This window comes from Lissotriton vulgaris, chromosome 10 (assembly GCF_964263255.1).
Source record: "Lissotriton vulgaris chromosome 10, aLisVul1.2, whole genome shotgun sequence".
Taxonomy (NCBI): domain Eukaryota; kingdom Metazoa; phylum Chordata; class Amphibia; order Caudata; family Salamandridae; genus Lissotriton; species Lissotriton vulgaris.
The window spans coordinates 584,061,879-584,085,670 of NC_141698.1; the positions used below are offsets into that span (position 1 = coordinate 584,061,879).

General features: G+C 47.5%; 1 protein-coding gene across 1 annotated transcript in view; it reads right to left on the bottom strand.

Annotated features, from left to right (window-relative positions):
• The window catches only part of GSPT1 (G1 to S phase transition 1), a 612,577-nt gene that overhangs the window by 313,514 nt on the left and 275,271 nt on the right, over positions 1-23,792 (bottom strand). The window contains exon 9 of the mRNA XM_086941426.1: positions 23,516-23,656. Coding sequence (XP_086797552.1) covers positions 23,516-23,656 — 141 coding nt within the window. The remainder of the gene's footprint in view (positions 1-23,515; positions 23,657-23,792) is intronic.

The window sequence follows — 23,792 nt, forward strand, 5'->3', positions numbered from 1 at the left end:
TAAAAAGAGACAAGTGTTGTCTGTTTTGTAAATAGGCTGCAATTGCTGCAAGATTTAGGCGTATGGAAGAGTATGCCAAATTAGACCTTTGTAGATGTAACAGGTAACAAATGATATTTTGGATGGAAGCATCCAGTGGATCAATGTGATTATGTTTGCACTATATTGCAAATCTTTTCAATTTGGCGGCATAACAGGCTCTAGTAGTGGGTCTTCTCGCCTCTTTAATGATATTCATGCAGTCTGGTGGTAGGTTAAGATCACCAAACTCTAAGACTTCAGGAGCCAGATCGCCAAATTCAGTTGGTTCGGGTCTGGGTGTCTGATTTCTCCATGGTTCTGTGTTAACATCGAGGGTGTCAGCTGTAACTTTTGATGTGGAACCAGGGAGAGATCTAATAGCGTGGTGAACGACGGCTGGCATGCCCATGTGGGAGCTACTATAATGAGCTTGAGAGACTGTTAGTCCTTGCGCACCACTAGTGGAATGAGAGGGGGAGAGGCGGAAAAGCGTACGCAAATCTGCCTGACCAGTTCATCCATATTGCATTGCCCTCCGACCTTGGGTGTGGTAACATGGCGGCGAAGGCTGGGCATTTTGCATTTTCGTGGGTGGCAAACAGGTCTATGTTTGGGCGCCCCCACTGTTGGAAGAATGGTTGAAGAACTTGTGGATGCAGTTCCCATTAGTGAATCTGTTATGACTGCCGACTCAACAGATCCGCTATCTGATGGTGAACTCCTGGAAGGTGTTCCTCTAACAGATATATGTTTTGAGGAACGGCCCATCTCCAAATGTTCTGTGCGAGCTGGGACAGTTGCAGAGAGTGTGTCCCCCCCTGTTTTTGTATATAGTACATTGCTGTGATATTGTCCGTCCGGATTAAGGCAGCTTTGTTCTGTACTTTAAGTTGAAAGCTTTTGAGTGCTAAGAATATTGCTAGCAACTCTAGATGGTTGATATGCAACAGCTTTTGTTGGTTGTTCCATCGCCCTTGAGTAGTATGGTGTAAGAGATTGGCTCCCCATCCTGTGAGGGATGCGTCTGTTGTGAGCACTATTTGTGGAACAGGCTCGAGTAACGGCCGTCCTCTTGTCAAGTTTTGGGTGTTACACCATTGCAAAGAGCGATGCGTACGGCTGTCTACCAACACCAGGTCTGTGAGCTGACCTTGAGCCTGATTCCACTGTCGTGCTAGACACTGTTGTAACAGATGCATTTGCAGTCTTGCATGTGGCACTATAAAGATGCAAGATGCCATCATGCCTATTAATCTCATTAACATTCTTGATTGGAGAGACTGCTGGTGTTGAAAGGCTGGGACTAGGGCTTGAATGATCTGTATCCTGGCTGGACTGGGATACGCTAGAGCTGTAGATGTGTTTATGGTAGCTCCTAGATACTGATGCACGTGCGAAGGCTCTAGGTGCGACTTTGTGTAGTTGATCGTAAACCTTAAGTCGTGCAACAGTTGAATTGTCAGCTAAGTATGTTGTACACATTGGTGGTGTGGTAACTTTAAATTACCTATACTTAATTTCTATGCGGTAAAGTTCAATAAGAATAACTCAGTCAAAAAAATGAGAGGCAGAGTCCGTGGCATCTGAGGTTATAAGGGTTTTATTCCTTAAAAACAATTGGTTCGAACCAGGTATCATGTTCCATCACCACAAGGGTTCGGGAATGGACATGGACATGTACAATGCTTTATTAACAGAATATCATATATATAGTCAATGCATATAGTGGTGATGAATGCAGAAGGCGTAACAGCTGAGAGAAAAGAGATAAGAACACACATGCGTAACAGAAGGCGTGCACGAGGGCGTTCACGGAGGTGTGTGCTAGAAACGTCATAGAGAAGTGTCACAGGTGGGTGGATCCATAAAAGAATCCTGCAGAGTCAGCAGAAATATGTGGCAGAGATGCGCGCGCAGCAGCATGACGTGTCATTGACGTGGAACTGGAGGGTGAAGGGGACTTGACATTTAGCCCTACATGAGGAGACAGAAGTCTGGTGTGTCAGAACAACCTAATCCCAAATCATATCTGGTATCTTGTGTTTGAGGAACTGTATTATCTAGAAGGAAAGGTCTCTCGGGCAGAGGCTATTCTATACTGACTGCTAGTGCGTGCATAGGCGACTACGTGTCTATGTGTAAAGAAAGGGGGCCATGGGCCTACCATGTTAACAGGAGCTATGAATTACTTGCATGAAGACAGAAAGGCCGGGCCCTTTGCTCTGCAGCTGGGAAGGATGTTTACCTAAACTACTAGACAGGAATGTATTCGAGGAGCGGAGCAGATAACTTGAAGGCTGAATACAGTCTTGGCAGGCAAGCAGGCCGAGCCTGGCACCGCTAGCCGCCCAGGGAGTAAGACAAAGGTCAGGGATACGGATGCAGGTCCAGGCTGCAGCTTCCAGAGGCAGAAGGCAGAAAAAGCTCGATGGCAGAAATCAGGGCCTAACTCACCAGAGCCAGGAAAACGTGAAAGTGCACCATGTAAAGACGGTGGCAAGGCATACTTAGGAACTGAATATTCGACCCATTCATGGCGGGTCTGAAAGAGGACATGTTAACGTTGGACGCAAATGTATTTGCGTCTTCATAGCTGGTTGTGGAGGGAACATACATGTACTTGAAGCACGTACATGGAGCCGTTGGGGTCTACGTTAGGGGACACAATTGACCATAAAAATTCATATTGCCTCAGTGGAACGATTTGGCTTTTATGAGCCAATCGTCCAGGTAAGGGAAGACGTGATTTTGTTGTCTTCTGAGATGTGCTGCTACTACTGCGAAGCACTTCGTGAACACTCTTGGAGCTGTTGTGACACCAAATGGAAGGGCTTTGAACGGATAGTGCGGTCCTTGTATTACAAACCGTAGGTACTTCCTGTGAGCAGGATGTATTGGGATGTGAAAGTAGGCGTCAAGTCTAGTGTTGAAAGGAAATTGTGGCTTGTGCCTTGTTGCAGCAGTGGGAGCACTTGTTGCAGAGTGATCATATGAAAATGATCTGATTGTATGTAATGGTTGAGGGGACGGAGGTCGAGAATTGGTCTGAGTGTGCCGTCCTTTTTGGGAATTAGAAAATTCAGCAAGTAAACCCCCGTCCCCTGTTCCTCTAATGGAACTAGTTGAATAGCATCTTTTTGTAGAAGTGCTAGGACTTCTTGTTGAAGCAGAGTCAGGTGATCTGTAGTCATGGGACGCTGCCTGGGTGGTATGTTTGGGGGGGGGTTGCTTTAAGTTCTAGGCAGTAGCCATGTTGGATAATCTGTCTCACCCACCTGTCCGTTGTTATAGAGTTTCAGACAGGCAGGAACTGTGTTAATGTGCCCCCACAGGAGTGGAATGCTGTTGGGGGAGCAGAGGGAAGTCACTGTTTAGCTGAGGAGGAGGAGCGATTGCCGTTACCGCGTCCTCTTCCCTTGTTATTATTGCCCCTGTATCCTCCTCTAAAATATCCCTTATTAGAGGAGGTTTGTGTGTGTTTTGAAAGATGTTGCTGTGTCTGCTCCAGTCTGCTTGGAGCCTCCTCTATAAAAGGAGCAACAAAAGGAACTGTGTGGACTGTAGGGCTACCATTGACTTTGCAGTGTCCGTGTCCTTCATTTTCTCCAGTGTAGTGTCTCTTTCTGGACCAAATAACTGGTTCTGGTTAAAGGGCTGGTTCAAAATTGTGGTTTGCACCTCTTGTTTGAACCCGGAAATGCGCAGTCATGCATGTCTCCCGAGTACCATGCTAGTATTTACAGCTCTAGCAGCTGTATCTGCGACATCTAGTGCACATTTTATTGAGGCATTGGATATTAATTTGCCTTCTTGAATAAACTCAGTTGCCTGAGGCAAAGGCAAAGGTTTCGTGGAGTCCACCAATGCAGAGAGTTGTATGCCCGACCGCTCACCAACACTAGGTCTTTTAACTGCCCATGAGCCTGAGTCCACTGACGTGCCAAGCACTCCTGAAGCAGGCGCATATGTAGTCTCGCGTGCGGGACTATGGAAATGCAGGAGGCCATCATGCCTATCAACTGCATGAACACTCTTGCTGGAAGAGAGTGTTGGTCTGAACCTTTGTATCAGCGATTGAATGCTGCTGACTCACTGAATTTGGCTGTGGTGTGGCCGCCAGAGTATTTATAGTCGCACCCAGATACTGCCGTATGTGGGCGGGCTGTAGGTGGGATTTCGGGTAATTCAGTGAGAATCCCAGATCGTGCAGGAGGTGAATGGTGTGGGACATGTGGGCGGCACACTGCTGGGCTGACTTTGCCTGGATGAGCCAGTCGTCCAGATAAGGGTAGACGTGGATGTTCCATCTCCTGAGGTGCGCCGCCACTGTCGCCAGGCACTTTGTGAACACCCTGGGTGCCGTGGTGACATCAAAGGGCAAAACCTTGAACTGGTAGTGCTGGTTTTGGATGGTGAACCGGAGGTATTTCCTGTGTGAAGGGTGCAGTGGAATGTGAAAGTACGCATCCTTTAGGTCTAAAGTTGCGAGTAAATCCCCCTGACTGAGCAACGGGAGCACTTGCTGCAGGCTCAGCATATGGAAGTGCTCCGACAGGATGTAATGGTTGAGTGGCCTTAGGTCCAGAATGGGCCGCAGGTATTAAGAAGTACAGGGAGTAGACCCCTGTGCCTCTTTCTTGCATGGGCACGAGCTCTATTGCTCCTTTTTGGAGCATAACAGTGACTACCTGCTGCAATAAGTGCAAATGCTCAGCCGACATAGGACGGTTTCTTGGGGGCATGTTGGGTGGAGTGGATGTTAACTCCAGACAATAACCGTATTGAATAAGTTTCCTGACACACCTGTCTGTGGTGATGGACTTCCAGACCGGCAGGAACTGCTGGAGTCTCCCCCCAACCGGTGTTGTGTGGTCGGGGGGCTGAGACAAGGCGTCACTGTTTGCTGGTGGCAGAGGATCTGGAGCTGTTTCCACGACCTCTGCCCTTGGCGTTGTTGCAACGATATCCACCTCTACTCTTGTTTGAGTGTGTGGACTGAGTGTTCTTGTAATACTGCGTGGACTGGGAGAGCTGGCCCCTTGAAACACCCCTAGTGTTTGAGCGACGAAAGGACCCACCCCGAAACTGGTGGGACTGCAAGGCACCCATGGATTTCGCAGTCTCCGTATCCTTCTTAATTTTTTCTAGGGTGGTGTCAACCTTCGGGCCAAACAGGTGATCTGGGTTGACGGTCTGGTTAAGGATGGTGGTTTGGATCTCTAGCTTAAATCCAGAGATTCTCAGCCAGGCATATCTCCGCAGCCTAACACTAGTGTTTATAGCCCTGGCGGCGGTATCAGCCGCGTCCAGAGCACACTTAATAGAAGAGTTGGAGATTAGCTTCCCTTCTTGAATCAACATCTCAGCCCCCTCCTTGTATTCATCAGGCAGGTGTTGCAACAGGGTCTCTAGTGTGTCGTAGTGTACCCTGTCATAGCGCGCCAGAAGCGCTTGTGTGTTAGAAATACACCAGATGTTGGCTGCCTGTGCTGCTACCCTCTTCCCCGATGCCTCATAGACCTTGGATTCTTTGTCTTGGGGAGGAGCATCACCCGTAGTCTGAGAATTAGCCCTCTTCCGGGCATTCGAGACAACAAGGGAGTCCAGAGGCAACTGTCCTTTGATGTAGGTAGGATCAGTGGGCGCAGACTTGTACTTCTTGTCAATCCTAGGGTTTATCACCCTTGCCCTGGTAGGTTCTTTAAAGATCTCAGCAGCATGCTTTAAAATATCTTTTAGCATAGGCAGAGTCTTAACAGTTTTTTCTGATACCGAGAAGGTATCAAACAGGAAGTCGACATCCACAGGGTCCGCGTGGAGTTGGACGTTGTGATTGTTTGCTGCCCGTTCAATGAGGGCATTAAAAGCTGCAGAGTCTTCTGTAGGAGACGTTTTTGCAGAAAACAGTTAAGGGTCTTGTCCTGATTGAGGGTCCCCTGGGTCACCACCAGCGGCCTAGGGATCGTTGGTATCCTCAGGGTCTGTGTAGACGGGATAACTGTACTCGTCCTCATCATTCCCCTCACCAGCGTCCACATCGAAGTAAGTGGGCGAGACATTGCGAGTTTGTGGGGAAAGGGGTTCCACCAGCACAGGAGTGGAAGCAGAGTCCCTCTTCTTCTTGAGAGGGATCTTGTAAGACTCCACTGGTCGTTCAGGGGCGATTTTCTGCTTGTGGAGGGAAAGTCTGCCCATTTCGGCATCGATGAAGTGTTCCTGATGCTCTTCCACTGAAGGTCGTCGAGGATGTGGGTCGGGGACCACCGCTGACTACTTCGGCGCCGAGGAGACCTTTTCGGGCACGCTGGCGACTGCCTTAGGAGCGAAAGCCTTCGGCGCCGTTTTCGGTGGCAACGTGAAATGGATGGCCGTGGACGCCTTCAATGGTTTCCCCACCGGTTTCGTCGGTGCAGGATCCTTTGGACCGGCAGACGCGGTTCCGTCCCTGATGCGCTGCAGGGAGTGTCACCTTCTTGGTGAACGCGGCGGATGGGCGCGCCGGTTCAGTGGAATCCCTCGAGGCCACATCTGGAGTCGACTCTCGGGGCGCCGTGCCCTTGGCCTTGTCCTGGATACGCGGAGTCGCAGGAACCTTCGGGTCATCCAGTCGTTTTTTCGGGTCACCGAGGGCCTTCTTCGGATCGCCGATAGCCTTCTTCGGGTCGCGGAGGCTTTTGCCGACGACCGTCTTCGGCGCCGACACGCTCGACCACCTTGACTTTAGTCTTCGGCGTGGTAGACTTCGTCTCGACGCCCTTGACTTGAGCCTTCGGCTCGACGACCACCTTCGGCTTGTTCGGCGCCGAGGGCTCCGAGGCCTTGGGGCCGACCAAAGCGATGCGCACTTTCGGTTTCGAGGACGGCACCTGCGCAGGGTCTGGAGTCCAACCCGTAGGTTTCACTTTTGGTTTCGATTTTCCAGGGTTTGGCTCGGCAGCCATGTCCGTGGCTGAGCCCGAAGGCGGGGACGTAGAACCCATAGTAAGATCTTGGGTAAGGCCCGAAGGCGATCCCTCGACCTGAGCCTCATGAATGGGGACAGCCCCAGAGTCCGTTTGAGGAAGCTCCTCATCCGAGCTGTCCACCATGTCCCTGAGGGCCCAGTCGTCGTCGTCTCCTACCTCTTCGACGACTTCTTCAGCCTCGAACATCTCTGCATCCGCGTCATAGTCGTAGTCGACGTCCGACGCGGGGTTCGACTCAGAAACGTCCTGGATAGATTCGTCCTCAACATCACCCGCATCGAAGATGTCCACAGGAGCCGGTGCAGCATGCTGGGCTTCCTGGCGCGCAGCTCGAAGCTTAAGCGTCTTCTTGGACCTGAAGCGTGGACAAGCCATACACTTGGCTTCATCGTGGTCCGGCGACAGACACTTGTTGCACACCGGGTGGACGTCTATGTGGGGATACTTAGAGTTGCAGACCGGACATCTCTTGAATGGACTCCGGTCCATGGTCTGGAGCGTTGACTGGGCCTTCCGTGCCGAGAGCACGCGGGTGTCGAGAATCCGGCTCGGAACCGAGCAGGAAGAAAACTAAGCCCGAACGCAAGACTATACCGACGTAATAAACTAAAGACCTTTTGGTCTCACAAAAGTTTCGTCGATTCAGACTAGAGGGAACCGAAAGACATCCAAACCCAATGGCGAAAAAAAACAATCTGAGGATGGAGTCGTTGCCCATGCGCACTGTAGTCCAGGAGAGGAGCCACCTATCTTGTGATACTTCGAAGACTCTTCCAGGACAACAATGTGCAATCATCCGGACCCAACACTAGGCGGCGATCTATGCACAGATATGAATTCAGCAGCCCACATGCCTCGAACAAAGTGTTACCAACGCTAAGTAACTTGTTCTTTTGATAGATACATCTGCCAGTGGATTCCTCACCTTGTAAATAGCGTCCAACAGCAGTCCCCACTCCCGGAGGAGGGTGTCCACTCCCCTATACCAGTAAATCTTGGAGGAAAGAGCGCTCAAAGTGGCCGTCCCTCCTCACATCGGAATCCAAGCAGTAATGCTTCGCGAAAGTGTGGAGGGAGGCCCAAGTCTCCGCTCTACAAATGTCCTCTACAGGATCACCCCTGGACAAAGCAGAGGTAGAAGACTTTACCCTAGTAGAGTGAGCTCTTACACCCTCTGGTGGTTCCTTACCCGCCAGGGCGTAGCAGATCTTAATGCACAGGATAATCTACCTCGATAGCGTGCACTTGTGCACCGCCTTCCCCTTCTTGCAGCCAGCAAATCCAACATAGAGCTGGTCATCCACACGATATTCCTTAGTCCTATTGAGGTAGAAGCTCACCGCCCTCTTCGGGTCCAAGCGGTGAAGTCTCTCCTCCTCCTTGGAAGGGTGAGGGGGAGCATAGAAGGTAGGGAGGGTAATGGACTGCCCTAGATGGAAGGGAGTTACCACCTTCGGCAGAAATCCAGCCTAGGTCCCGAGTACCATTCGCTCAGCATGAATGGTCACGAATGGGGGCTTAGAACTAAGAGCTTGAAGCTCACTTACCTTCCTTGCCGAGGTAATTGCAACAAGAAAGACAGTTTTAAAAGACAACAGCCTCAAGGGACACTTGTGCAATGGTTCAAAAGGCGAACCCATTAAAAAAGTGAGCACAAGATTCAAATCCCATTGAGGAACAATAATGGGAGTAGGAGGGAATTTATTAAAAAAAGACTTTTAGAAACCTCAAAACAATAGGAGATTTAAACAGACGGCTGATCCGGCAAACAGAGAAATGCCAATAATGCCGATAAATAACCCTTAATAGTAGCAACCGCAAAACTTTGCTAAGCCAAGGAAAGCGCAAACTGAAGTATATCAGATAAATAGGCTGTGGGGTTTTAGGTTTAAACCTATAATAACTGATAAAACCCCATTGAAAGACAAGCATTGGAAATGCAATAGGTCTCGCATTAGAAAAGTTGGAGCTAGGAGCTATTGGTCTTGTAAATTACAAATATTTTATTTATGTGTTGGTTTTTAAAATAGCTAAATGGATAGCTTTGTCATTTACAATGCCAATAGTTATAACTTACGCGAATGTGACACCTATAGCATTTGGAATGCAACATGTTTTGTATTTACGTGACTTAGATGGCAGCTCTGGTAGTTAGGCTACATCTCTATAGAGCACGAGCGTGCAGCAGGGGAGAGAAGCACAGAGAGGGAGCAGAGAGTGCAGCAAGGAATAGATGCACGGAGAGGGAGCCCAAGAGTGAAGCAAGGGTGAGATGCACGGACAGGGAGCCTGAGAATGCAGCAGGGGACAGAAGTATGGAGAGGGAGACAGAGTGTATCAGGGGCGAGAAGTACGGACAGGGAGCCCAAGAGCGGAGCAAGAGAGAGAAGCAGGAGAGGGAGTCTGAGATTATAGAAAGGGAGAGAGTTGAGTATAGAAAGGGAGAAGATGAGTTTGGGGGAGAGGCATGAGAGGTGAAAGGCAGAGCAATGGAGATAGACCTGGGAAAGGAGTAACCACGGGGAAGATGAAGATGAGAACAGGGGAAAACTAGTGGTGTTGACTAATGCCAAAATGGTATAAATGATGCTGTGTTAGTGCTCATTGACAATCGTGTGTACCTTGAGGAGAGATGGGAAAGGGGAGGGGAGAGAAGGGAGAGTGAGGAAAGAGGGGAGCAAGGGAGGAGAGTGTGGAGAGAGAGGAGAGAGGGTAGAGGAGAGAGAAGGAAGAGTGTGGAGAGAGATGGTAGAGGGGAGGGGAGAGAAGAGTGAAGAGAGGGGGGAGAGAGAGAGGAGAGAGAGGAGACAGGAGAGAGGAGAGTTGTGAGAGGGTGGAGAGTTGTGAGAGGGTGGAGAGTGGTGAGAGGGTGGAGAGTAGAGTGGGGATAGAGGGGGAGGGGAAAGTGATGGGAGAGTGAGGGGAAAAAGAGAAGGGAGGGGAGAGTGATAGTGACTAACAACCATTGACGAAGCCAATAGTCCTGACTTGATGTTACTTGTTGCATTATATATCTGGATGTAATGACAAACTCCAAAATACAAGTCGGGCGGCACACTATGCTAAGCACAGATTTGTAGCTTACTTAATTACATTGCCCACGCCCCTTTGAGAGACACCCGCCCCCCCAGTTTTTACATCCCACTTAAAGCCCTGAGTAAGCCGGTAGCTTTGAGCAACTGGTGTAGTAGGGGTTCAGTGATTTGTAGCAGCGGCTATTTTTCTTGTATTCCTTAACCTTAAAATAACAACAACAAAAATGGAGTCGTAAAGTGGAGCTACTCTGACTGAGCATACGTTAGCTAACGCTGCTCCTAGTTTGCTTGACAACATGCAGGTCGCATTGACCAATAGCAGAGTGCGGCACATCAAAGAGGCTCTCGGCCTCCTGAGCAGTAATTAGGGATGCGATGTTAATGAGCGCCACTCAGATTCCAGGCAGCCTACGGGAGCCCGGGAGGTCTTGGGGGTCCGTGAAGACATGCCTACTGAGCGGGAGCTAATTGAACACAAGCTGGGCTGCTAATTGGCAGGTTTAGAGGGGTCAGCAGCAACGCTCGTTCATTTATCTCAGACAATGCGAGTAGTTTTTAAAAGAACAGCGAGCCAACACGGAGGGCATTGCTGTGGGGAGGGGGGAGGAGAAATTAAGCTTACACATGTAATGTAGTATTGTACCGAGTTTGAGGTGTCCGGTAAGGAGGGAACTGGTAAGCATCCATTTCCAGGTGGGCATGTGTAATACTACTGGTGTATGATGACGATGCATTCATATTACAAGATGTTCTGATCAGCACTGCAGTGCTACTTGTTGCCAGGACTGCTTCTGGTGGGACATCTATGAAACCTATATTTGTAGAAAGGAGTTTTCAGCTAATGAATGTTGGCACGTGCTGGCACTCAAATGGAAACACATGTCTTGCAATTTAAAAAGATAGAGCTTTGTACGTAAATATCACATATGATTTTATTCTTTTCATCAATTTTCCTTATGAGTAGTCATAAATCCTAAGACAGCCATGTGTTTCCCGTGTCCCTACATTATCGCTTTTTCAAGCCTAACACAGTTCTGTGGAAACGTCTCGGTATTCGGTTTCAGGCGTTAGACTGTATAAGTCTCCCCATGCGATTTTATGTTTCCCATAAAGTTGATCAGTTATGAAGTAGTCTTCACATTGACAAGATTTCAGATTGCTTGCTGTAGGTAAAGCATGATGTGGCATCATATTGATGATTTGATATTTATAGACTACACTTTGGAACTGCTCTCTGCTCACAAGATTGTTACAGGTGAGGGCCTCCAATACTGAATCTCTGCAAACGGAGATATCTGGCAATTTCCAGGCCAAGGACCAACCAGGCACGATCCGGTTACCAACAATTTATGGCGCTGGGTAGCACTAACAGTGCCCCACCGATAAAGACAGTATGCAGGAAAGAGAGCTCAGTGGGTTAATACATAAAGTTGTATTAACGCACTAAAGACTAACAGAGTGAACCCGGCAGGACCCTTCTATAGCTTATTATTTCTGTACAGCTGAGTGTAATAAGGGTAGGTGACTGATTACGAGACATGACAATGACTTTGACTGCTAGTCGTTGCAACTGATAATCATTTGTCGACATATGCAGAGTTTTCGTAACAATAGGTGGACACACAATGCAAGCGTTCTGATTTCTCAGTGGGGAGTGAACAAAAAAAACGATTTTCTCGTGAAATAAACTAAATGAAACAAAAAGAGAGAGATCTCACACCAAATAGTGCCATTTAAAAGTCCGAAAGGTGCTAATGAAATACTTCCAGCTGCGTGCTAACTTGAAATGTAAAAGTAAACATGGCGAAGGGTCAGGGTGTCGAAGAGAGAGATCTCACACCAAATAGTGCCATTTAAAAGTCCGAAAGGTGCCAATGAAATACTTCCAGCTGCGTGCTAACTTGAAATGTAAAAGTAAACATGGCGAAGGGTCAGGGTGTCGTGGAACTCGGGGTGAGAGGGGGGCCTTCTCGAAGTCCTTGTCTGATAAATAATTGAAAGTACCGAGTACGGTAGCCTGGAAGGCCATACTTTATGCGTTTGACATATCAGGAAAGGAACACACTTAAAGGGGTAACCCCTTCTAAAATCACCTGTTTATTACTCTGTGACCCAGAGGCCCGCAGGCATGGCCTCGCTGTGTCCTTTTATTCTAAGAGCATTATTAGCCATCAAACAGCCCAGCATGCCCCACGACTCACCTGCGGCTGCGATACGATTTTGGACAGTTGTTGTTCTCCGTGCTTCGATAAAAGTTGTAGCAGCGACTAAATATTTTATGCCCGTCTGGGAGTCAATTATTCATTGGTTGTTCAATCTCGCCGGGCTGAGTGTTAATGAATATGTATCATATTTCTAATTTGCATTATTATTGTCCCGGAATGTAAAGTACAGGTACCGGCCCCGCAGTTCGCCCCTGTTGGGTGAGTGCAATACATGCACCGCTGTCTTTCCGGTAGCCCCGGTAATTCTTTTTGAAACCAGAAATATTTAGCGGGAAACGGGCGCTTACGTGAGGAAATGCGTGGCCGCTCTGTCTGTGAGCTAGAAAGCAGACAGTGCGAGCAGTAAATGTCCAAAATGTAAAAAAAACAACAGTAAAAACACACATAAGCTTTATTTCCAAACACATAGAATAGTCCTGCAAGTACTTAGCCAAATACCTACAGGTCAAGGACTCCTGTCTAAAACAAAACAAGTAGGGAAGGCAGAGAAGGGGAGGGGGGGGAGAAATGCGACACAAACAAGACGGAGGGAAGGAAGATAAGGGGAGGAGGGGAGGAGAAATGCGGCACAGCGGGCAGGGGAGGGGGCGAGGGGGGAGGAGAAATGCGACACAAACAAGACGGAGGGAAGGCAGATAAGGGGAGGGGGGAGGAGAAATGCGACACGGCGGGCAGGGGAGGGGGCGAGGGGGAAGGAGAAATGCGACGTGCGGATGAGGGAACTGATGTGCACACGCTTTTAAGCTCAATGCGCATTGAGCTTAAAAGTCACGGGCACTGCAAGGAATCGCCACGATTCCTTGCAAGTTAGTTAAAGAGTGGTTAAGCCCCCATAGTCTCGCAAGCTCGATGCGCATGCGCATCGACAGGCGAGACCTAAAAAATAGCCCTCACCGGTGAAAACATATAAACACTGAAAAAACACCTGCACAACCACAAACTAAATGCCATTCAAAGAAAGGAAAAAGAAAGTGAAAGAGTAATTTTGTTCTTACTGAAGGGGTCAATAAAATGTAACGTATTACAAGCTAGCAGTAGGCAGTAAGAAAGACTGGCTAACATTATTCTGCTTGAGTTTTGTTCTTTAGGGATGCCACTAAATAATGGTTTCTTCTTCCTTTTACTTTTTTCAGTTTTATGGCCTTTGGTCTAAAGTTGCAGGGTTTAGTTTCACGTTTTAGGTTTAGTTTAATTATTTTATAAACTGTAGAGAATCAGGACATAAACTCACATTTGATATTTTGGCTGCATTTGATTCTTTCACTAATAGGTAAAATGGCTAGTTTCATAAAAATCTTTCCTAATATGTGTCATTACATTTACCCACAGAGAATGGGTAAAAACCATAGTTTCTAGTGGGTCAGTATTGATAGTAGGTGAATTCCCAACACCTCAGGCTTTAAACATTAATGGCAAGGTATAGTGACAAGTATATATATTACCAAGCATCTGGGATAGTGGTGAAAACGTGACACTAGACTTTTGGAAAGCATGGAACGCAGAGTCACTTGTTATGCTCTGCAAAAAAGGTTCTTTCCAAGTTCAACAAAGATTGGAGTGATATTGTTTGTATTTGTAGTGATCCAGCTACGTATATAAAAAATGTGTGTGATTACCTGTCAAAATTGATACTCAAGCTGAAATGATTCCCTGTAGGAGATCCTTGCCACTTGTTAGATGGTATGCTGAAAGCATCTTTACAATCTTCAGAGTTATTGAGGGAAGCTATTGACTTTAGTCCATTCTGGTGCACTGTTTTCTTATGCCCAGGAACTAAAACACAGATATTTATCATTTCGTGCTTTATGTGGCATCAATGAAAGAGTCATCCCAACTGTGTCCCTTAGCTGACGGTTCTCAGCCCAAGGGGCTATGAATGCTGAGAGTGCCTTTTCACAGAAGTTTACATGGGAAGGTAAGCACGAGCGCACATGACCAAAGACTGACTGAAGAAGTATTGTATGGTGTACTGCAATAAGATTAATTTGCAAAAATCTCTTTGGACGTCATATACACTATACATACACTGTCTATATACCATGTTTTTTCAGTGCAAGAAAGCAAGCAATGATAAAAGCAAAACGTTCCATAAACACCGGAAAAACACTTTTTCTGTTGTTTGTAGTGGCGTGAAAGTGTGTAACCACTGATAACTGTTTTTTAAGATATTGAAAACACTGAAAAAACCCCACCAGAATTTACCAAAAATAGAAACTGAAAACAGGACAGCCTACAGATAAACGAGCCCTCAAAGGATCGATGGACTTCTCCTCACACCAAGCAACATATTTAGACGATCTATTAGAGTAAATGGACTTGGTGGAGTCACGCCTAACCGATAAAATGACATCCACCACATCGTGCGGGAGAGAAAATGAATTCAGGTTGCCCCGTTCAATCTCCAGGCACGAAGGCATCTCCCAGTGCTCCCTGCATCGGAAACTGGAGACTGCAGAATAACTGGCAGTGCGCATTCTTGTGAGTAGTGAACAGGTCCACCTGAGGAGTCCCCTGTGTCCGAAAGACGTGACGAACCACCTCCGGATAGAGCCTCAAATCGTGCTCGGCTGTAAATTGCCGACTGAGACTTCCGCACGCACGTTCAGAACTCCGGCCAGATGATTTGCCATCAGACAAATCGGATGGTACTGAACCCAGGACCAGAGACGCAGAGGCTCTCTGCAGAGACACTGCGACCCCACTCCTCCCTGCTTATTGACATACCACATTGCGGTTGTGTTGTCAGTCAGGACCTGAACCGACTGACCGCGAAGGGAAGGGAGGAAGGCCTTGAGCTCCAGACAAATCGCCTGCAATTCCAGAAGGTTGGTATGAAGCAACCTTTCCTCTGGAGACCAAAGACCCTTGATCTCCAGATCCCCCAGATGAGCACCCTACCCTAGAGTGGATGCATCCGTTATTACCGTGGCCACAGATGGAGGCAGCTGGAAAGGCTTTCCTTGAGACAAATTGCCCTCCACGCTCCACCAAGACAGGAGATCCTGATAGACTCCCTGAGATCTCCATTTTGTTGAAACCACTGCCTGCGGAGGCACCACTGGAGTGCCCTCATGTGCCAGCATGCATGGTTGACCAGCAGAACCAGGGAGGGTATACTCAGACCTGAGTCCCTAGCTCATTGCACCATCAGGATTCAAGCAAGCCGGGCCGACGACGGCTGAAATGCCAGAAACCGGTCCCCGGTAGCTTGTCTCCTTCCCAGTATAAGAATTGGCTTGGTAGTTTGGTTTGCCCTGTTCCCATCATGCACTGGGACAGGAACAGACTAATTTGCATATAGCCAGGTTCTGAGCTGGGATGGTGCAGTGAGCTAAAAAACGGTGATGGATCAAGCCCTGATCTCTTGACTGGGTAGGAGTATTCTGCATCATTCAGAAACTCTGTCCATCACCTTTTCCAAAATTGGTTGACCAGCAGAATACAGGAAGCCATCAGACCAATGAACAGGTTGCGCTGTGAGGGCACCAGGTGAGATTTGGGTACATTTATCGAAAAACCCAACCTGACTTGCAAATGATGGAGCACTTTCTCTGGAGATTCCGCCTTGATTAGCCAATCGTCCAGATAAGGGAATACCGGAATCCCTGACCTTCTGAGATGTGCAGCCACCACAGCCATCACCTTGGTAAAGACTCGAGGCGCATTAGTAAGACCAAACGGAAGGACCACAAACTGGTAGTGTTGCGACCCCACTGTAAAACGGAGATACTTACTGTGCGACTTCAGGATCGGGATTGAAAATACACATCCTGCAAGTCGATCATCCAGTCTTCTTCCAGCAGCGCCTGAAGAACCTGTGCAAGGGTGAGTATCTTGAACTTTTCCTGCTTCTGGTAAAAGGTTCAAGATCCTGAGATCCAGGATTGGACGAAGTCTGCCATCCTTCTTGGGAATCAGGAAATACAGGGAGTAGCATCCCCAACCCCTTTCCTGCTCCGGAACCAACTCTATTGTGCCTTTTTTTTTTTTTTTTTTTTTTTTTTAGAAACGCCAGGACTTCCTCCTGCAGGAGCAGCAGATGATCCTCCGAGCAAAAGCCTTGGCAAGGAGGGTAGTTGGGAGGTAATTCCCGAAAGGGAAGAGCATACCCTTTCTCCACAAGATTGAGAACCCATAGGTCTGAAGAGACCGATTCCCAATCCCGTAGAAAATAGGTGAGCCCGCCCCCACTGGACCCACATGATCCGGAATGGCGGATCTAGGGCTGCTTTGCTGGGGTGGGTAGAAGAAGAGGAAGCTTGACCACTTCTAGGACAAGCTCTTTGCCTGCCCCTGTATGACTTGTACAGCGAATTTTGCTGCTGCTGAGGCTGCTGTTGCGATTGTTTGTAGGTCCGAAAGGAAGACCTGCCAAATCCTTTGAATCTTTTTCCCCACAGTACCCCTGGACTGTAGGCCCAAAGATCTTGCCGTCTCTCTGCTGTCATTAAACCTCTCTAAAGCTGAGTCAGCCTTTTTCCCAAATAAACCTGATCCATCAAAGGGAAAATCCATCAAGGCAGCCTGAACATCCGCAGAGAATTCGAAGGTCTTCAGCCATGCAGCTCTCCTGGTCGCCACTGAAGATCCCATCACTCTTGCCACCGAATCAGCAGTTTCCAGCCCACTCTGAATGACCTGCCTAGCAGCAGCCTGAGTGTCAACAATCACCTCTTTAAAGACCTTCCTATCCTCCTGAGGAAGCTTTGGAACCAGCTCTTTGACGGAATCCATCAATGCATGGATATAGCGTCCCATAAGACAAGTAGCATTTGTTGATTTTAGCGCCATACTTGCAGAGGAAGAGACTTTTTACGCTGCCTGGTCCTGCTTCTTCGATTCTTTATCCCCAGGAACCTGTGGAAAAGCGCCCTCAGATTCTTTCGAGAAAGCAGCCCGCACAACCAAGCTCTCTGGTAAGGGGTGCGTGGATAAAAAGTCTGGGTGACCAGGCGCCACTCTGTACCTTCTCACAACAGCCCTCGAAACAGAAGGGCTGTAAGGGGTCTTTTCCACACCTCAGATATAGGCTCCGCCAAAGCATCATTGAAAGGGAGCATAGGCTCGACAACAGAGGAAGGTGAATGAAGGACCTCTGTTAGTATATTGGACTTCTACTCTGCAGTAGGTAGTGTTACATTCAACAAATTTGCAGCCTCCCTTATAACTACGTGATAAGGTGTCACATCCTTAGAAGGGAAGTCAAAAACAGAGGCCAATTCCCAATCATGAGACAGCTCAAGGCCACTAGCCTCTTAGATCGTCGAAAAGATCCTCTGAATCCTGCAGCTCACCCTCTTCTATATCTGCATCACGGTACCTCTGCTCTTCCAGAAGCCTCTGGGCCTCATGCCTCGACCTCTCCTTCAGGAATGAAGTCGACGGATCCAGAACCGACTCCGCCGGAGCCGGCGACGAAATCTAAGCGAGAATGCCAGACCGCTGAACACGAGGTAGGACTGGATTCTGCATCGGCGTTGAGGGTATCGGCGTCGATGGTCTTGGTGTCGTAGGCTTCGGCGGCTCCGAGAAATGCCAAGGCGGAGCCGGCATAAAAGGCATAGGAGTAAGCCTGGGGAATTCCCAGATTGTATGCCAAAGGACCCGTGGGACCAACCGGTGCGCCAGAGGGATACATAGCTCTGGAAGACACTCCATCCATAGCATTCAGGAACTGAGAAGGGTCCTGACCTGGAGCCGGAAAAGCTGGATAAAAGCCCACAGGTTGCTCTTGAGGGAGCAGAGTCTTCGACTTCGACCTCTACCTCTACCTCAAGCTGAGGCAAAGGACCCTCATCTTCTCCCTCATCCTCCTGGACAGGTAAATGAGATGGAGCCGGAGAAGGATTCGACAACGGCTTCGGTGAATGAAGGGGCGAATCCTCACCCTCTGAGTCTTGAACTTCCGTAGTCTGAGTCACCTCATCCTTGCGAAGAAACTTCACCTGCGACTTGAGTCGAGCCCTTCCCAGAGTGATGACTAGACCCATGACTTCTCTTCTTGTGCTTCTTCTTAAAAGACCTTGAAACATGCACCGAAGACGACCTCACGTGAGACTTCGAACGAGACCGGCCGTCGAGTCCGTGACCTCTATTTCTTATTGTCCTTCAACTTGACAACAAGGAGCTTTGCCTCCCTCTCACGAAGTGCCTTGGGATTCATCTTCTTACAAGAACAACATTCTTCGAAGTCATGGTCCGAACTCAAACACCAAACGCAGCACTCATGCGGATCCGTAATAGACATCTTGCTGCATTCCCCGGACGGCTTGAATCCGGTGGTCTTCGTTGACATCTCAACAGGAGACAAAGAAGCAAGAAGACACCGAAAAGAACAAACAGTGACAAAGTTACTAAACAGCTACAGAGGATCCCTCGAAAACAGTTCGCGTCGACGCGGAAAAAAGGGAACTAATGTCATCACGCCGGCGTGGGCCTATTATGGAGTCGGTGACGTCAGCAGAGTCGAGCGCGATGCCGTGCCTCTGTGACGTCGTCCAAGTCTGCGCAAAGCTACAAAAAGAATTTCCGAATGTTGCAGACGCAAGGGTATATTCACAAGGTGAGGAATCCACTGGCAGATGTATCCAGAAGTACAGGTAACCAATTTAGAGAGAACAGCTAGGCTGGGGTCCTGATTAGCAGGGTCACAGCCAGACTAAAGTCGATAAACCAGTGAAACACAGCAAAAAATGGGGGTAACCATAGGAAGCAAATTTGACTCTCCTACACACTCAAAGACTGAACTTCAGACCAATTGTTTTTGTATAAAAATATTCTTTGTTATTTTATTTCTAGAACCAAGCAAGCCTGGCACAGGTAAACAATAAATAGTTTACAGTAGTAAATGCTTATTGAATAAACAGTTCAATTGCAATTGTAAATGTACTATGATTTGACTTGCAGTATTGTTTCAGAGAAAGGCAATCACTTGTAAATACAGTATATTGTCTGGAATGGGATTTTCAGTAAAATAGCAGATAAGTTACTTTTGGATTACTTTTCTTACTCCGTGCTGGATGCACAGGTGAGCGTTTTTGTTAAATCGTACAATTTGAAAGAATTATTTTAGGTTTCAAAACTCCACACTTAAACTTTCAGGAAAAAGTGCCAATGTTATTCTATGGAGGAAAAGATGGTTATTGGCTCTTGGAGTAATGTTTTTATGAGGGGTGGGCTATTGGGGGGAAGGGTCGGAGGGGGGCAATGAGTTCCAGGCAATAAAAATACTGGATAATTTGTCTTACCCACTTGTCTGTTGTCATGGAATTCCAGACGGGTAGGAACTGTTAAAGACATTCCCCTACAGGAGTGGAATGATCGGGGGAGGGGGGAGTGGAAGGAAGTCACTGTTTAGTGGTAGGGGGGGGCTATTGTTGCCATGACCTCTACCTTTAATGTTGTACACTCCACGAAAGTATTCTTTTGGAGAGGTTTGAGTGGGGCTTTTGTAGGAGGAGGAGGAGGGATCTTCTGAACCCATGGTTTTGGAGCCAGCTCTGTAGAAGGAGCGGTGAAAAGAGCCTCTAGGGGAAGGAAACTGTAAGGCCCCCATAGACTTAGCAGTTTCGGTATCCTTCATCTTTTCAAGGGATGTGTCAACTGCGGGCCGTAAAGATGTTCCGATCAAATGGTTGATTTAAAATAGCAGTTTGAACCTCCTGCTTGAATCTGGAAACCCGGAGACAAGCGGGTCTATGCAATAAGATGCTAGTGTTATTCGTGCGAGATGCGGTATCGGCTTAATCGAGCGCACATTTTATTGAAGTGTTGTTAATTAGTTTGCCCTCCTAGATAAGGTTGTTGGCTTTTTGTTTGTACTGGTCAGGAAGGTGTTCCATGAGCTTTCCAAACCCATCGTAGTAAGTCCTATCGTACCTGGCCAATAAAGCTTGGGCATTGGCGATCCGCCAATGGTTGGTAGCCTGCGAGGCAATAAGTTTCCCGAATGAGTCCATTAATTTGGATTTCTTATCAGAAGGGGAGGTGTTGCCTGTACTTTGTGAGTTTGCTTGCATTAGTTACCACAAGGGAATCGAATGGAATCTGACCTTTAATGTTAATTGGGTCATTTTGAGCTGCCTTGCATTTTTTTTTAATACACCCTGGAATTGAGAACCCTGGTTCTGACTGGGTCCTTAAAAACTTCTGGGCCATGTTTTAGCAAACCTTTTAAGATTGACAGGGTGCTTGTTTATTTTTGCGAGGGTGCGAAAGTTTCTAGCGAAAAAATCATCATCTAAGGGGTCGGAATGTAAGGAGACCCCGTGGTATTGGGCAGCCCTGTCGATTATTTGCGGGAACCCACTGTTCTCATCTGGTGGTGACTGCTTAGATGGATAGAGATCCGAATCATTATGTGGGTCGGGATCTGTATTGTAGTCACCCCTAGTATCTACGTCATGTGGAATGTTATGTGAATGATCATCCCCATGTGTGTCTCTTTACCGGTGTCATCCTCACAGTCTGATGGTTGAGGTGAAAATATAGGTTGTGGGGAGTGTGGTCGAGAAATTAATAGATGTGGATTAGCTGGAGGTGGAGAAGGAGTTTGGGACCGTTGGTGCCCATGTCCTGTCGTTTGAGAGGTATAGCAGGTTCTTCTGCAGTGTCCAGTTCTCTTTTTTAGAGGCTTGGTGACTAGTTTGCCTGTGTTTGGGTCAATAAAAGTGTTTTGCTTTGGATCTGCCAAATCACGTGCAGGCTGCGTGGGCAAAAAGTCTTTGTTCGGTGTCGAAGATTTTGGATACGAGCCTTCTTTACAGGGAGTTTTTGAGGCTTTTCGTGGGGTCTAATACTCTTTAGGTTTTTGCGGTTCCGAAATTTTTCAGCTCAGACGATTTTTTGGTGTCAAGCCTTTTTCGGCTCCGAAGATTTCTTCGGTTCTGAGTGTTTGTCCTCGCTATGTTTCACTGCAGAGGGATCTGGCGTCGAGGCTGTCTTCGGCATGGACAAGTGTTTGAATTGTCGCTTTGGTAACAAGGAGAACTTTCCGGTGTCGGAATGGGGTTGGCTCGAGCCCAAGCATGAAAGCTTATGTTTAGGTTTCAAAGCCGGGTCCGGGGGCTGGAGGGCAGAAACATGTTGCTGGTGTCGAGCCGGAGGGACAGTACTCACGGACCGTTGAGCCAGGGTGGCTGTCTCTTGTTCGGCGTCAGAGTAGTCAGCCTCTGAGACTGAGAGGTGTACTTAATCACCTGGCTGTTCCGGATGGAGATTGGGGTCTGCTTCGAATATGTCCGGAATCGAACTGCTTCCACAAGACATTTTGTGACATCGAGCCAGACGATCACGGATGGTTTTCTTGGACCTGAACGATGCACAGGCCTTGAATTTTTTATCTTTCTGCTCTGGGGAGAGGCAGAGATTGCACACTTCGTGCAAGTCTGTGTGTGGGAACTTACCACACCCGGAACATTTTTTTTAAAGGAGTCCCATCCATCGACTGCAGGCATGGTCGGCCGAGAGTTCAAACGGCCCGCGTCGAGATGGAGGAGTTAATTTTAAGATGAGTCGAAAAGGGAAACTGGATGGAGACAATACCGTCGAGTGGAGAGGGATTGTGCAAAGGGGGATTCGAAAGCGATATTGACCCGGAGCGCAGCAATTCACATTGATGGTGTCGATGCCCATGCGCACTATTGCCCTAGGGAGGAGTCACCCACCTTGTGACTACAAAGACTTCTTCCAAGACAAAAACGAAGTGCAGACATCTGAACCCAACACCAGATGGCTATCTATGCAAAAGTATACAATCTGCAGCTCATATGCCTCGAACATAACATTTAGTAGAAGCACAAAGAAAAGCCAATGGGTCTCGCCTATATGAAATCAATTTGTGTTGTCAATTTATTATTTTTATTTTAGCTGTGTTGGAATGCAGCGTGGTTGTTCAACATGGCGGAAACAATTTTACTCTTTTGTGTGCACATGACGGAATGGTTCCATCATGCGCCACGGTGCTATTGTGCCGAGGGCAGAACCATTCCAACCTCTGAACACAACCACCTGTAAACAGCAGAGGGATTTGCTTTTCCGCCGAGGAAGCCAACTCAACCTCCCAAGTCATTTTTTTCCCACAATGTAAGGACAATCTGCGAGCACGCTGCACCAACGTCATTTCACTGAAAACGGAAGTGAAATGAGCAGATGGTCTCATTTCACTGCGCCTGAGCGCACTGGTGCTTGGCTGGCAGTGTGCGTTGCATGGTGCTTGAACAGGGGTGTAAGTGGACTAGCACTCAGCCGGCAGTGTGGGCTGATGCTTGGCTGGCGGTGTGGCTATCATGGATCCCCTAGCATTTTCTTACCCAGAATCTACTGTAAACCTCAAATTTCATAAGTGTCACATTTGGTGGGGTTGAGCAGGTGGTGCCTGGCAGCGAAGGGCTTAAAAAATAAAAATTGAAACACATAGGACGTAGACATTTATTTTCTGTTGCGGGATGGGGCCAGGGAGTTAAAATTGTCAACCAAAGCATCAGGAAACATTAAAAAAAAAGTGCTATGACACTGCCAGCATTGACTTCGTATTCTAGCATCACACTGTGAAGGAAAAATCACTGAGAATGTCAAGTAGTACTTCATCTCCAATGTGAGAAAAATGTAACGTCTGTCCACCATACTGAAGCAAAAAAATGAGGGCCGATTAAGCCATTCAATGGTAAGCAACAGCCGGGCTCCAAGCCTCCTGTAAGCTAACAAAATGTTTCAGGCAAGGTCTAGGAGATAAGATAGAAACCTATAACTTGCTCAAAGGTAGGACTAACTTCTTCACCCTCATCTCTACTGCACACAGTTTGAGTTCCTTTGTGCACAATGGAGATCCCTCCTGAGAGTCCAAGCAACAGATTGCCCCATCAGCTAATACCTGCAAGGAAGCAGACTGTCTACAACAGCCAAAACAGAAGCAAGACTGATAACTACAAGAAGGAAAAAAGTCATGTTTCAGTGCAGACCATCACTAAATGGAGAAAAATATATTCAAGTGTCAGGTAATATTGACAGTACCCAACCTTAAGTGAATTCTTCTAGAGCCATTATGAACATAGAGTTCTGGAAGCAACACATTTTACCAGTACATATGATTTTTAAATGCTTAGCAACTGCATAAGGTAAATTGTCAATTATTTCTGTTTTGTAAAACCTGCTAATAATTCTACTGTAAATACCAGTGAGGTGTAATATTATGTAAAGCAAACAAGGACAAACTTGCGTGGTGGGCATAATGAAAAATACTTGCTTTTGTAGAGCCGTAAGTCTTACATACCTATACCACGTGCAGGACTCTACGGGCTCTTTCAGATTAGAACCAGTCAGTCCCGAGCAGGGCATAAAGTGAATGTCTTTTTTAGGGTTGAAACCAACCTTCTTCAAAAATGGCACAAGTTTTTCTTTACATTCTTCATACCTGCAAAATAATGAAAGCCTTTGTTGCTTCAACTGTCTTAATATCACTCATAATACAGTAAAATATACAAAAATACTAATTTAAAATGTCAAGCACTTGAAATACTTTCACACTGCACAATAGAAAAATTACAGTA